This window comes from Centroberyx gerrardi, chromosome 7 (genome assembly GCF_048128805.1).
Source record: "Centroberyx gerrardi isolate f3 chromosome 7, fCenGer3.hap1.cur.20231027, whole genome shotgun sequence".
Taxonomy (NCBI): domain Eukaryota; kingdom Metazoa; phylum Chordata; class Actinopteri; order Beryciformes; family Berycidae; genus Centroberyx; species Centroberyx gerrardi.
This window is the reverse complement of record NC_136003.1, coordinates 20,570,418-20,582,706: the sequence shown is the minus strand read 5'-3', so window position 1 is coordinate 20,582,706 and position 12,289 is coordinate 20,570,418. Positions and strand designations below refer to the sequence as shown.

Below are 12,289 nucleotides of genomic sequence, written 5' to 3'. Positions count from 1 at the left end.
TTTTGTACTTCATAGTATTTTTTTATATCCCATGGGTAAACTATACTCCTATAGGATTATGTATAGTTTTTGTAGGTATTTTTATATAGATATTCTATTGTTTATAGTGATATTTGCATAGTGCCCTTCTAAAATTGAATACAGGATTACTGTTGTTCTTTTGGATGTGAACATAATAAGGTTGATAGTATAGAATTAGTAGATTTATCCCAAATTGTTTCCATGAAATGTAGCACGAACAATGTGGCTCCACCAACACCAAATAACATTTTATGCTGAACAAAAATATAAATGCAACATGTAAAGTTTTGGTCCCATGTCTCATGAGCTAAAATATAATATCCCATATAATTGCATTTTTGTTCAGTATATTTTGTGAGTAAGTGATGGAGGTGTTTGTGTGTGTGTGTGCGTATGTGTGTGTGTGTGAGTGATTGTTGAGTGCCCTCATCACCTGCTCCAGTCAGCACAGATGCTTTCCCACCAGCAGTGAAGGGGTTAAGTCTGACTCTGCATGCACCGAGCAGCCCTCCCTCCTCTCCGTCTCTCCCTCCCTCCCTCGCTCCCTCTGTCTCTCCCTTTCCATCCATTTTCACTGTGTGTGTTTTTAGGGGGCTGTGCCATCTGCAAGCCCAGCGCCTGGCTAATGTTTTCAGATATACACACACAACTAAGTTTGATAACAAAAAAGACGCCGCCGCGCATTCATTTTGGAAACATCTGAAATACATACAGTTTTCGGCGGACGCTTTCCTGTGTGGTTTGAATATCTTTTTCTACACTAGTTTTTCCATCCGAAAGCCACGGGATATGTCGAGAGGGGGAGGCGTTTCTTCTTCTGCCCAAAGACTCCCCAAGTTGGGACCCTATTGACGCGCAATGACATAAAGGTAAGGGGGCAGAAAGTGAAATCAGTGAATCTGGGCGTGCGATTTAGGGTTTCGCTCGTTTTACTGGATCGTGGCGAGGTTTCAACTTTAAAACTTGATAACAGAGCTGAGTCATGGTCACATAGTTCACCCTACCCGATCGTCCCATTTGACGCAATGTGCATGATAATGACCCGCTTCGTCCTAGTTTGGGACAAAAATGACATATCAGAGAAATAAGTTGGATCAAGGTATCAAAGTACTTTCATTCAGTGATTCAGTATTTAGCCCACGCCCTTAATATCTGCGGATGTGTGTGTGTGTGTGTGTGCGTGTGTGTGTGTGTGTGTGTGTGTGTGTGAGGGAGAGTGAGATCATAAAAACCGTACCTAGGCAAGCCTGTAGGCCCACCCTGGGACACCAGTTTCACTTTGCTTACTGTGTACACACACGTAAGTGTTAGTAAATTGTCTGCTCACTTGGAAGTCCCTCCACATTACACACATCTGGATATCTGAACAAGAGGATGTGTTTGACAAATGACTTTAATCCTCTAAAGTAGATAGCGAGCTGCTTTCAGGAGTCAGTCTAATATGTCATCATGTCAAGGTCATGGCTCCCACTCAAACTTAATGAGAACATTGTTTTTTTTTCCTTAGGAGAGAGAGAGAGAGAGAGAGAGAGATAATGTGTGTGTGTGTGTGTGTGTGTGTGTGTGTGTGTGTGCTGTCCATTATCTCTCACCTCTTCACTGTCAGTCTGTGACTTATGTGATACTGACTTGATAGTCCAAGTCAAGATGCCAGATATGTCACAAAACTGTGTAGCTCTATCCTCACACTTAATTATGTATGAGTGTGAGTGCAACAGTAATGGAATTAGAAAGGATTATTAGAAATCTGTCCCGAGGCAGAATTTGGTAGCCACTCTCCCATCTTCCTGTTATGGCACCTCTCTCCGTCATTAGCAACATTAAACTCCCTTATCCACTTTCTCTCCCAGCTCTCGCTCACGTAGTTAGTTGCAAGGGCACATTTTAACTAAGTTTCTAGATGTTTCCTGCATAGTCTCCAGTCGGAGAATCCCAGGAATCTGCCCGTGTCGTAGGAGTGCCAGCAGGAGATAGAGGGAGTGAATGCTGAACTGGGCCTGTATGGGTCACCACTTGAGATTTAGCCTGTGGTCAGCTGAGCCACAAAACACTTTGTCTGTTACTGCCACTTAACAGTCTATTTGCATACCTCTTACATCACAGTATGCCATAAGAGATACAGTAGGCCAACTCAGTGTGGTCACTCTTTATTTATAGCATGACATGCCCATAGTGTGTTGGGTTTTTAAAAGTTAAAAACCGAGGTATATTACTTACTTTATTACACTATCAGTGCTGCTGTATTAAATGATAGCATCATCTTTTTTTATATACAAATAATATTGGTTACATTGGGTGTAAACCTCTCAACATGATATGCTATTTTTACACCCAATGTAACACTAATTCTAGTGTTCTAGAATTCTGTAACAATAATTCTATATTTCAGTGACTCAAGGGATCAATAGCAAAGCATTTAAAAGCAACCAGACTCCCATCTCATGCCGCTTTTTGACCATTTTGGAAATGCTAACTCATGACACAGCACTTACTCCAGAGTGAGGGCATTGATCCTACATGTTCATGCATCTAAACGATTTGTTAAATAGGGAAGACAGCGTTGGGAGTGGAAAGTTACCGGTGCCACTGACTTGCTGCCCTGGCTAGGTAACACAAAGCAGTTCAATGTCCAGAGAAAACTCATAGATATGTGTACTCTCTACTTTAGAATAAATGGGAACATGGAGAAATTGTCTTGAATTATTGAAATAAAAGTTGCCAGTATCATAATGCATTAGTGTATGTGCATCTGTGTAAGAGTTCAGCTGCTTTGTCAGCTGGAGTTTTGTTAGTCTCCAAATGCTTTGAGGCCTTACTTCTGCTGTGGTGATGCAATCAGGTCAGAAAAACAGAGGAGTTGGAGCCCGTCCCCTTTTGTGATAACACTCAAAGGAAAAAACTGACAGATTTCTGGCAAGTTGGGTTGTAGTCCCAAACTGGCTGGGGATTGTTTGCTTAGGCAAAATGCACTGTACACAGCTCCTACAGATCTCATAGTGTCACCGTCAAGTTGTCTCAGGGAAAACTGAGCCCAGGTGTTGTGTTTCACATCACTGAGAGGTGCCGAGTTGGTCCTCGCTCCCTCCACACACAACTCCTGAATGTAAGGAAGAGTGAGAGTTCAGCTGTAGCCACCAGACATGTTTTACTATCGCACACTTACCCTGGAGTGTTTGTTTGTCAGGGTAACTGAGTTCTCTTAGTTACTGTAGTTAGTTATCTCTCTATACATCTAACTGCTGCCTTCCTTTCAGGAACATACTTGTGGACGTCACTGAAGTTGTCAAGAGGAGGACGACTTCATTATATTCCTCCGCTGAACTGATCTGTACCAAGCCACTCGCTTCCCCTATCTAAGACAATACAGTGGGCTGGCCTGCTGTTAGAACATCTTTTCTCCCCCTGTGTGAAACACTACTGTCACCATGCAGACCTCATCACTTCGCCGCCAGATGAAGAACATGGTCAACAACTACTCGGAGGCCGAGATCAAGGTACGGGAGGCCACCTCCAACGACCCCTGGGGTCCGCCCAGCTCGCTCATGTCCGAGATCGCCGACCTGACCTTCAATGTAGTGGCCTTCACCGAGGTTATGGGTATGATCTGGAAGCGGCTCAATGACCACGGTAAGAACTGGCGCCACGTTTATAAGGCACTGACCCTGCTGGACTACCTGATCAAAACGGGCTCAGAGCGCGTGGCCCAGCAGTGCCGGGAGAACATTTACACCATCCAGACCCTGAGGGACTTCCAGTACACAGATCGGGACGGCCGCGACCAAGGCGTCAACGTGCGGGAGAAGGCCAAGCAGCTGGTCGCTCTGGTAAGGGACGAGGAGAAGCTGAAGCAGGAGAGGACCCAGGCACTGAAGACCAAGGAGCGCATGGCGGGGGCTGCCGCTGGCTTAGGCTCTGGATCCATGCCGCCTCCATACCCAGGCCGCCGCACCAGCCAGCCCAGCATGGCAGCTCTCTATGGGGATGAGTTCAGCAGGTCCAGAGGGTCTCCGTCCTCCTTCCACTGTGAGTAGAAACGCCTAACTGGGAACATTCAACACATGTATACACTGCGCCGTAGTTGTATATATGCTTGTTGATAGAAACACAAACTCACTCGCCCATTGGCGGACATACTGCACCAAGTGTAACATTACTTCGGTGTTTCAGAGTATTACAGACCTAGCTGAGTGAAACCAAGATATTTCCTTTGGCATGTGGCCTGTCATTTGTGAGGAATGCAGTGATGACTGACTTTATCAGATGCATTCAAATGTGCTTTTATGTATTTGAGGATTTCTTTGATGCCAGAGACAGAATCTTGGATTTTTTTTTTACCACATCCTTTAAAGTTGTATCCATCTATCTACAGCTGTATACACTGTGCAACATATTTGATTTACCTCAGCTTCCTTACAGGGCCTTGGCTGGGGATTTCTGAAGAGATTATACAAGTAGGAATTTCCTCCTAATCTTGTGACTGTGGCACAGGAGATGCATCTGCAGATGACAGATATGTGCGCCTTAACAACTCAATTTTCTTATCGTAGAATTTTCATTTGACATCAGAAAAGGGGGGAAAGGGTAGATTTAAGAAGAGCTTGTCAGTGCTAGTCTACTCCCTGCCCAGTATTCTGTGTTTTGAGATACAGCCAGCAACAAAAAGCAGCATTTATCAGCCCCGGGCTCCCATTGAGGCAGGTGCTATTGTCATGCCAGCAGCTGGCCGTTAGGGCCTCGATAAAGTCCCAGTGAATTGCTCCTTCTTATTGTCCTCCAGGTTTTTCACAGAAAGTGTTTGTTAGTTTCAGTTCTGCTCTCCCCATGACGGTGGGACATCTGCATTCCTTTCATTCCCCTGCTCACAGTCACGTCAGCTAAACTGGAATGACAAAGGAGGGGAGGCCCTGTTTCTGCTTGTCAAAGCTCACGTGAAACCACAACTGGTTACCATGTTTATTTGTTGGTGGAACTATCTATTATGCTGCTGCAGCGGTGTTGGTTAGAAGGACAGATAATATGAGACCTCCGTCCCCCCTGTGAGTGTCTGGGGGTTAGGGTATTGAATGTCATTAGGCTATGAACTAGTATGATCTGATAACAGCAAGGACTTGAAAGCACACTGTAGAAAAGAGTAGCTGGCAGCTGTAGGAATCATTTGTAAATGTGGTGTAACTGGTGTGTACCATATACTTTGCCATTTGTGTGGTCGGCGTGGGGCATGTGGTATGTGTTGTGTTTATTAAAGAGTGGTAGTCAGTAGTAGAGCTGCGGTTTTAGGAAAGCATCAGTAACTATGTTACTCATGCTATACTTTTGTGTCTGTGGCCTGCTTGAGTTTCCCCCAGTTTTCATGTTGCCCACAGATGATATCTGACTGTCTTTCACCACTAATCCTTTCAAATTCCTGCACTCAGTTGCTGTTTTTCTCCAGTACATTTTCCATTTGATACAAGTTCCTTACATACTTTTTTGGGCCAGAACGTGTGCCAATGCCAACATGTGGCCGGTTACCCCCTCCAAGCTCTGGTTCTGTGGTTCAGTCTTAGCAGTCGCTACAAGAGAAGCCAGTCTCCAATACACCGGAAAAATAAATACACCTGAAAACACTACAAAAAATGCTAACTTTGAAGCCTCATTTTATCAGACAGAGGTTACCTTTTATGCTGGATAACTATTATGTTTTTACAGCTTTTTATATCTTGTAATTATAATCATTTTGTCTTAATCCAGATTTGCAGGTTTACAAAAAGGCCCAGACTACAGAAATGTCTGTACCTCAGTATTTGGCATTGAGTTCTTCAGAAGTGTACTGTAGGTGTTTATACTTGAAACTTTGTGTGTGTGAGTGTGTCTATGTGTGTGCAATGTGTGTGTATCTGTGTACAGGCCAATGCCTCGGTGCCCGCATGTGCGCTGGCCTGTATAAATGCAATAATTTCATTTTTTGCAACACTGCACATTAGTGCACAGTTTCTCACTCTGTTTTGGGTGATTTTAAAGACAGGCAGGGGGGACAGTGCTGTGGTGGTCTCTTGGAGATTCCAGGATGCCAGCCCATGGTTGAGGGTTGGATGTGATGCTGATGGATGGTGTGGGTGGGGGTCAGGAGGTTGGCAGCAGCTAATTGCCAGCCAGCATTCCAGCCCAGGCGGGGGACATTGAGGGGCAGCGCACTGGAAGTGATTGAGTGCTGAGACCTGACTGTGCCATCATGTGGCCTGCTACCCTCTTTTAGCCCCATTAGCCCTGACCCACAGCCTGGCACCCAGACTGGTATATTGCCAGTCACCCTCCCCATCCCCTCCCCCCCAAGCTGGACCTGAGTCCTGGAACCCACCCAGAGGATTCGGGGTAATAAGGTGGGCCCCACTCCACCCCCCCCTTGCCTCTCCCCTTCCACCACTCCAGCTCTGCACACAGGCACACCATTGTTTCCAGTGCAGGCAGAGTTAGACAGACCGTGGCAAGCAATGCCAGCAAAGGCCCCGAAACAACAGCCAATGGAGCAAAGAATTAACATGCAAAACCAGTGCCAGCTCTTTCCTGATCTTAAAAACCAGACTAAAGTGTTTTTTTCTTTGTTTTCCATCTCCTCCCCCCTCTATTTCCATCTGTCAATGTTTCTCTCAACACCCTTCTGCTCTCTACCTCCTTGAACGCCCGCTCCCCATTCCTCTTCCTCTGCCCCTAAGCCTCCTCTTCCTCCCCTCGCCTTGCTCCAGACCTGGAGCAGGCTCGGCCCCAGACCAGCGGAGAAGAGGAGCTGCAGCTGCAGCTGGCCCTGGCTATGAGCCGAGAGGAAAGTGAAAAGGTACCTCTTGCTGTGACACACACGCACACACACAGACACACACACACACACACACACACTCTGACCTTGCACTGAGCACAAACCTCTCGTCCTTACGGCACATGAGCCTGACAGAAACAGGCTCCTTAGTCCTGCTGCTGACAACATACAGAGTAGTAACACTGTGAACATTCACATGCTCAGACAGTATCCCCTATGGAGGTGAGGCATCGCTCTCACCCCTCTCCTCTAAGAGGCCTCCATTTCCCAGAACCCTTAACAGAAAGCGATATCATCAACTCTGTCCGTGATGCGGTCAATAATGGCCTTTTGACCAATCGGTGAGAGCGATGCTGAAGAGTGAGCTGGCTGCTGAATGAGTGAGAAGCCAGACAGGATGTGTGCATTGATCCATTCCTTAGCAGCCCAGACACTGCCAGCCCTGATCTCCATGGCAAGGGCAACCACTGCCCTCTGTGATTTCTGCTTGGGTACTATGGGAATATTATGCATAGCACTTTCCAGTTCTGTAATCAAAGCAAACCAGTTGTGATTTTGACTATGAAATTGAGAACCATAGCTTTGATCTCTGTGATACTCCTCTCGTTTGAATCACTTCAAATCAGTGTGTTTCCTAATGTGTCACTTCAGCTAATCAGACGTTTAAGTCTAGGATTCTTTTACCTTTTGAAGCTTCAATTTCTATTGGTTAGTCCTCCTCCTAACTCCTCCCACTTGACCCTAGCCGCCTCCCCCGGTGGATATTGATGAACAGACCCAGCTCCAGATCGCTATGAGTCTCAGCAAGGAGGAGGCCCAGAAGGTACAAAGATGCTGGGGCCAGGGATAACCCTTGCCTTGCATCCTCTACCCTATAGTACAGTACCTCTCCTGTTACTCTACACTAAAACCAACCTCAGTCGTTGTGTCCGTCAGAAAAACCACTGCATGTACTACTCACTTTCTCTCCTCTCCAGATTTGGTCTATGGCCTCCCTCACCCCTGAACAGCAAAGTGGCATGTAACATTCTCCAACGATTAGAGACTAATTGGATGAGGCTGCATCCTTCTGTTCCACTAACCAGTAGCTCTCTATCTCTCTCTTAGACCAGTAGTTTGAGATACAAACCTCAGACACTCTGACCTCCTCTGGTGTGTTGGCCAAACTCTCTGTCAGGGAAGGGCAAAGGGATTGTCCCCTTTACTCTAATTGGGAAACCTGTAGACTGGCTTGCATGCAATGTATTGTGAGAATACCGAAGCAGATTTTTTACTTTGTTTGTTAACTGTTGACTAATTGCAATTCCCTTCACTGATTGACACCCTCACAGCCAGTCGTCCACCGTCCGCCTGTCGCACCGGATATGGATGAGGAAAGCCAGCTTCAGATGGCCCTGAGCCTGAGCAAGGAGGAGCACCAGCAGGTAGTGCCCCCTGGGGGTCACTGGCAGGGCAAAGGGAGAGCAATCACTCTCCTTTTTGGGTCCTGCTGCAGTCTAACCTCTTTGGTCCTTTATTCTAGTAGGCAATCCTCCTCAATGCTTTCCTCCATTTCTTTTTAATTACTTCTCTGGCTGACTGTCTCCTCCTTTTAATTTTTCCAACTCTCTGCAACACCCCTCTGCTTTTTTTGTTGCACTTATTTTTAAGGCCTGTCCCTGTATCACTCCGTTTCATTATTATCTCTGGCAACCATTTTACTCCACCTCTCTCTTCCTGTCTCACTCTGTCTCTCTCCTCTCCCCTCCCTCTTTTTTCTCTCTCACTCTGCCAATATAGCACAATAGAGCTGCTCAGTAAGTGACCCGAGTGCTTGACTGCTCTGTCCCCTCTTTGGCCAGAGAAATCTCTGGTCCCTGCCCTTTGCGCACATTCATCTCTTGGTCATATGTTGCGTGTGACCATGCAATCCGGCTTTTGTGACTGCGCTGTCCCTGAGTCATAAATATAGTATGTGTATGACCATATGTGAGTTTTGCCCAAAGCTCTGTCATGCCCACTGGCGTCCATGTGTCTGTTTCTGTTGACAGGAGCAACGCAGTCGCCAGGGAGACGAGTCATTGCTCCAGAAAGCTCTCGAGGAGAGCAAACGAGACATGGATTCTAAAGGCGGGGTATGAAATATTGACACCATTCCCTTTCTGTCAGTTTACTTTTGAAGTGCCTGTGATTTTTCCTCAAGTGTGTCCTCATTTATCATGATGGGACGATTACAAACCTGTTTCTTATAAAATTAATATTTAATCATAGTCTAATATGCAGTCATAACTGAGTAGCAAACCAACAATAATACAGAGCAGAAGCTATATATATGTATGTGTTCATCAACTGAAATTGTCTCTTGTTTCTGTGGTCAGAGTGCCTTCATGGACCTGGTAGATGTTTTTGCAGTCCCTTCAGAGCTGCCCCCTAGTGACAGCCGCTGGGGTGGCGTCCAGCCCCAGGCTGCTGCTCGCCTGGCCGGCACTGACCCCTGGGACTCACTGGGTGAGCCATGAGTTAGCTAACCATGTCTACAAAACAGTGACTTCACTCTTAAAGCACTGAGTCATAAATGACTGTAAAATACAGCCCTCTCTACAGATGTGTCTGTGAACACAACTCGTTTGTCAGTACACTGTATGAATTGATTGCACAGTATACAGTTTTCCTGTGTTGGTTATTCATTCACACACAAGCAAACACACACACACACACACACACACACACACACATCCATACCCACGTGTACTGTGAAACTGCACAAAGTGTGCTGTAAATGTGCGCAAAGTGACTCATGTATCTATGTACACAATATACATGGCACTCATTGCGTGATATGGAAAACTCACAGCAGTAGAATAGAAGCCTCTCAGTCTAATTCACCTCTGTTATTGAAGAAGGCTCCAACATCCCGAGAGTAGAGTCTCCCTGGATGGCACCGCCAACCTCCAGCAGCCCTGCCCCATCTTGGGAGAGAAGACAGTCCCCGGCTGACCCCTGGGACGCCCCGCAGAACAATGTCCCCAACCTCAGCTCCACAGGTCAAGCATGGGGCTCCCCCGCTCACACAGGTGTCTGCATGCATGCACTCCTACAGCTCAACTGACAAGACAAATTAGGGGTTTGCGTAGATAATAGAAGCCACATAACACATTAGAAATGTTTCACAATAATGAAACTGGATTGTATCTTGGTATGCTGTTACAGCTCCCCCAGGGGTAGATCCATTCTCTGCCCCAGCAGAAAGAACAGCACCTTTGGGCGCTGTCAAGGCACCTTCTCCGCGAGCCGGGAGCCCCTCAGGTGAAACATACTTTCTTTTACTCTTCTCAGTGCGGTTCCATGTTTCCCAGATCCCTTGACCTTGTTTTCTCTCTCCTTCCCCCTGGTAGATGGGGATCTGTTTGATGAGGCCATGGATGGAGGTCAGGTGAATGTGAATGGGCGAGGTGAGGGCAGTCCGGAGCTCTTTGACCTGTCCCGTCTGGGGGAAAGCCTGGCCGACCCCAGCCCTCGTACATGTCAGACCCCTGAGGCCTTCCTGGGCCCCACAGGAGCCTCCTTGGTTAACCTGGACAGCTTGATCCCGGCAAACCCCCCAGCGAAGAACAAGAACCCCTTTCTATCAGGTATTTATGCATTGGATTTTATTTGTATAACACTTGTCAAAGTTTACAAAGTGCCTCACATTGACGCCAAACATAGAAACAAGGCTACACAAGAAAAGGAGAGGCTGGCAGCAAAAACAAAGAAACAATAGTAGAAAGAGAAACATGATTGCATAAAAGGATATCTGTAGAAATAGGTCTTAAGAAGTGATTTAAAAGGCAAAACTCATACTGCCATCCTGAGCGCTGACAAGGAAGGCCATAACGCTAGATTTAGGAATGACCAGAAGGCCCTTGCCCAGGCTCATGAGGGTTTAAGTGGCCAAAGATGTAATATTCGGCAATGTTCGTGTTTTAGAAGTGATCCGCAACATCTTAAAGTCACTTTCTCAGTAACTTTCTCAAATGTCTGAGATATGATAAATCCCAAACAAGTGTTTAATTGTTTGAAGCAGACCTTGTGATCTCTCACGTCTTTTTCTCTCTCTCTCTCTGCCTAGGTCTGAGCGCTCCTTCACCCACCAATCCATTCCAAACCGATCAGCCCAGACTAACTCTGAATCAGATGTCCTCCAGCTCCAGCTCTCCAGTTCCCCCTGCCACCTCTCTTCCATACAGTGCCTCCTTGCCCCTGCCTATGAGCCACCAGCCCGCCAGCCTCCCCTCCTCCCTGACTCAGCCCACCCAGGCCAGTGTGGACATGCTGGGGAACCTCCCGCAGCCCCTGCTGCCCCTCTCCTCAGCCAGCACTCTGGGATCACAGGCTGAACAGCACAGTCAGAACCCTTTCTTATGAGGACCAATTGAACTGGAGGAAAAAAAAAATAAATCTTAGAAAAAGACGGATGCCATTAGGTTATGCTCTTGAAATGTCACTCTAACCTCAGACTGAACTGGAGCCCCCCTGGAAGTCAAATGAAAACCCTATTCTTAGTTGTTTTTTTATATCGTGGTTATAATACTGTAACCCTTAGATTGATGCAAGCTGGTTCTGCTCTGATCTTCACTGTAACAACCTGTCTGCTTCCTCCTCTGTGATGAAGGCAGAAACAGGGGATAAAAAAAGAGATAATGCTTTTGTATCAGACAAAATTAGTGTCATGTAAAACTTCTTTAAGGCCATAACCTATATGCTAATTGACTTCAGATACAAACCTACACAAAAGCACAGTTGGATGATATTTTGATGCTGCTGCACTTAGCCATAATTCCCGGGCAAGTATATGTTACGGCTTCTCAACTTCCAAGTCACATGCTCACTCAGTTGTTTGTATGACTGGCTTAGCACTATTGCTCTTGATCTAGCGCTGACTGTCCATCAGATATGCCTGCTGCCTGTCTCTCTGATAGCCCACAATGCTCTGGGGTAGACTGCCCACTACTGCTTGCACTGGTCCTGACACATACTGTGGCTCCGGGACAGACAGAGGAAGGAGCTACCAGCCAACCTATCCAGTTAAGGAAACACAGGTTACTGCATCAATAAGGTTCACTGGAACTGAGCCACTGTTGGACCAGAACTGACGAGAAAAAGGGGTATATATTAATTTTATTATAGTGGAATGAATTGCTGGGGTTAACTGAATGACATAAGGATTTTAAAAGGACCATGATTGCTTCAGAATTCACTATGAGCAAGGCGACATTTGAAAACGTATGAATCATGATTTTTGTTGTTCATTGCTTGTGAACCACCGAGCCTCATCAAATATAAGGGTAAAATTAGAACACTTTGTACTCGCTCAGTTGATTTTATTGTTTTCTATTTTCTCAATTCCCTTGATATCACTATGTCTTACATCCATTAACCATGAGACATTCATAGTTTCCATATGACCAAAAAAACACAGAATGTATTCATTATGCACCTTATGCCCCCTGCTGGCCA

At 46.2% G+C, this 12,289-nt stretch overlaps 1 protein-coding gene across 4 annotated transcripts; it reads left to right on the top strand.

Annotated features, from left to right (window-relative positions):
* The first annotated feature begins 609 nt into the window (after nt 1–609).
* On the top strand, nt 610–12,136 carry epn3a (epsin 3a). Of its 4 annotated transcripts, none has more exons than XM_078284605.1 (11): nt 610–890; nt 3,276–4,044; nt 6,744–6,832; nt 7,557–7,634; nt 8,143–8,235; nt 8,842–8,925; nt 9,169–9,298; nt 9,691–9,864; nt 10,001–10,096; nt 10,186–10,422; nt 10,902–12,136. In XM_078284605.1, exons 2-11 carry the CDS (start codon nt 3,447–3,449, stop codon nt 11,195–11,197), a joined length of 1,875 nt encoding a protein of 624 aa, XP_078140731.1. In that variant the 5' UTR covers nt 610–890; nt 3,276–3,446; the 3' UTR covers nt 11,198–12,136. The 4 variants fall into 4 exon arrangements, with proteins under 4 accessions (XP_078140731.1, XP_071778993.2, XP_071778991.2 ...); XM_071922892.2 differs by having other exon boundaries at nt 6,714–6,832; nt 9,694–9,864; XM_071922890.2 differs by having other exon boundaries at nt 6,714–6,832.
* Nucleotides 12,137–12,289: the final 153 nt, after the last annotated feature.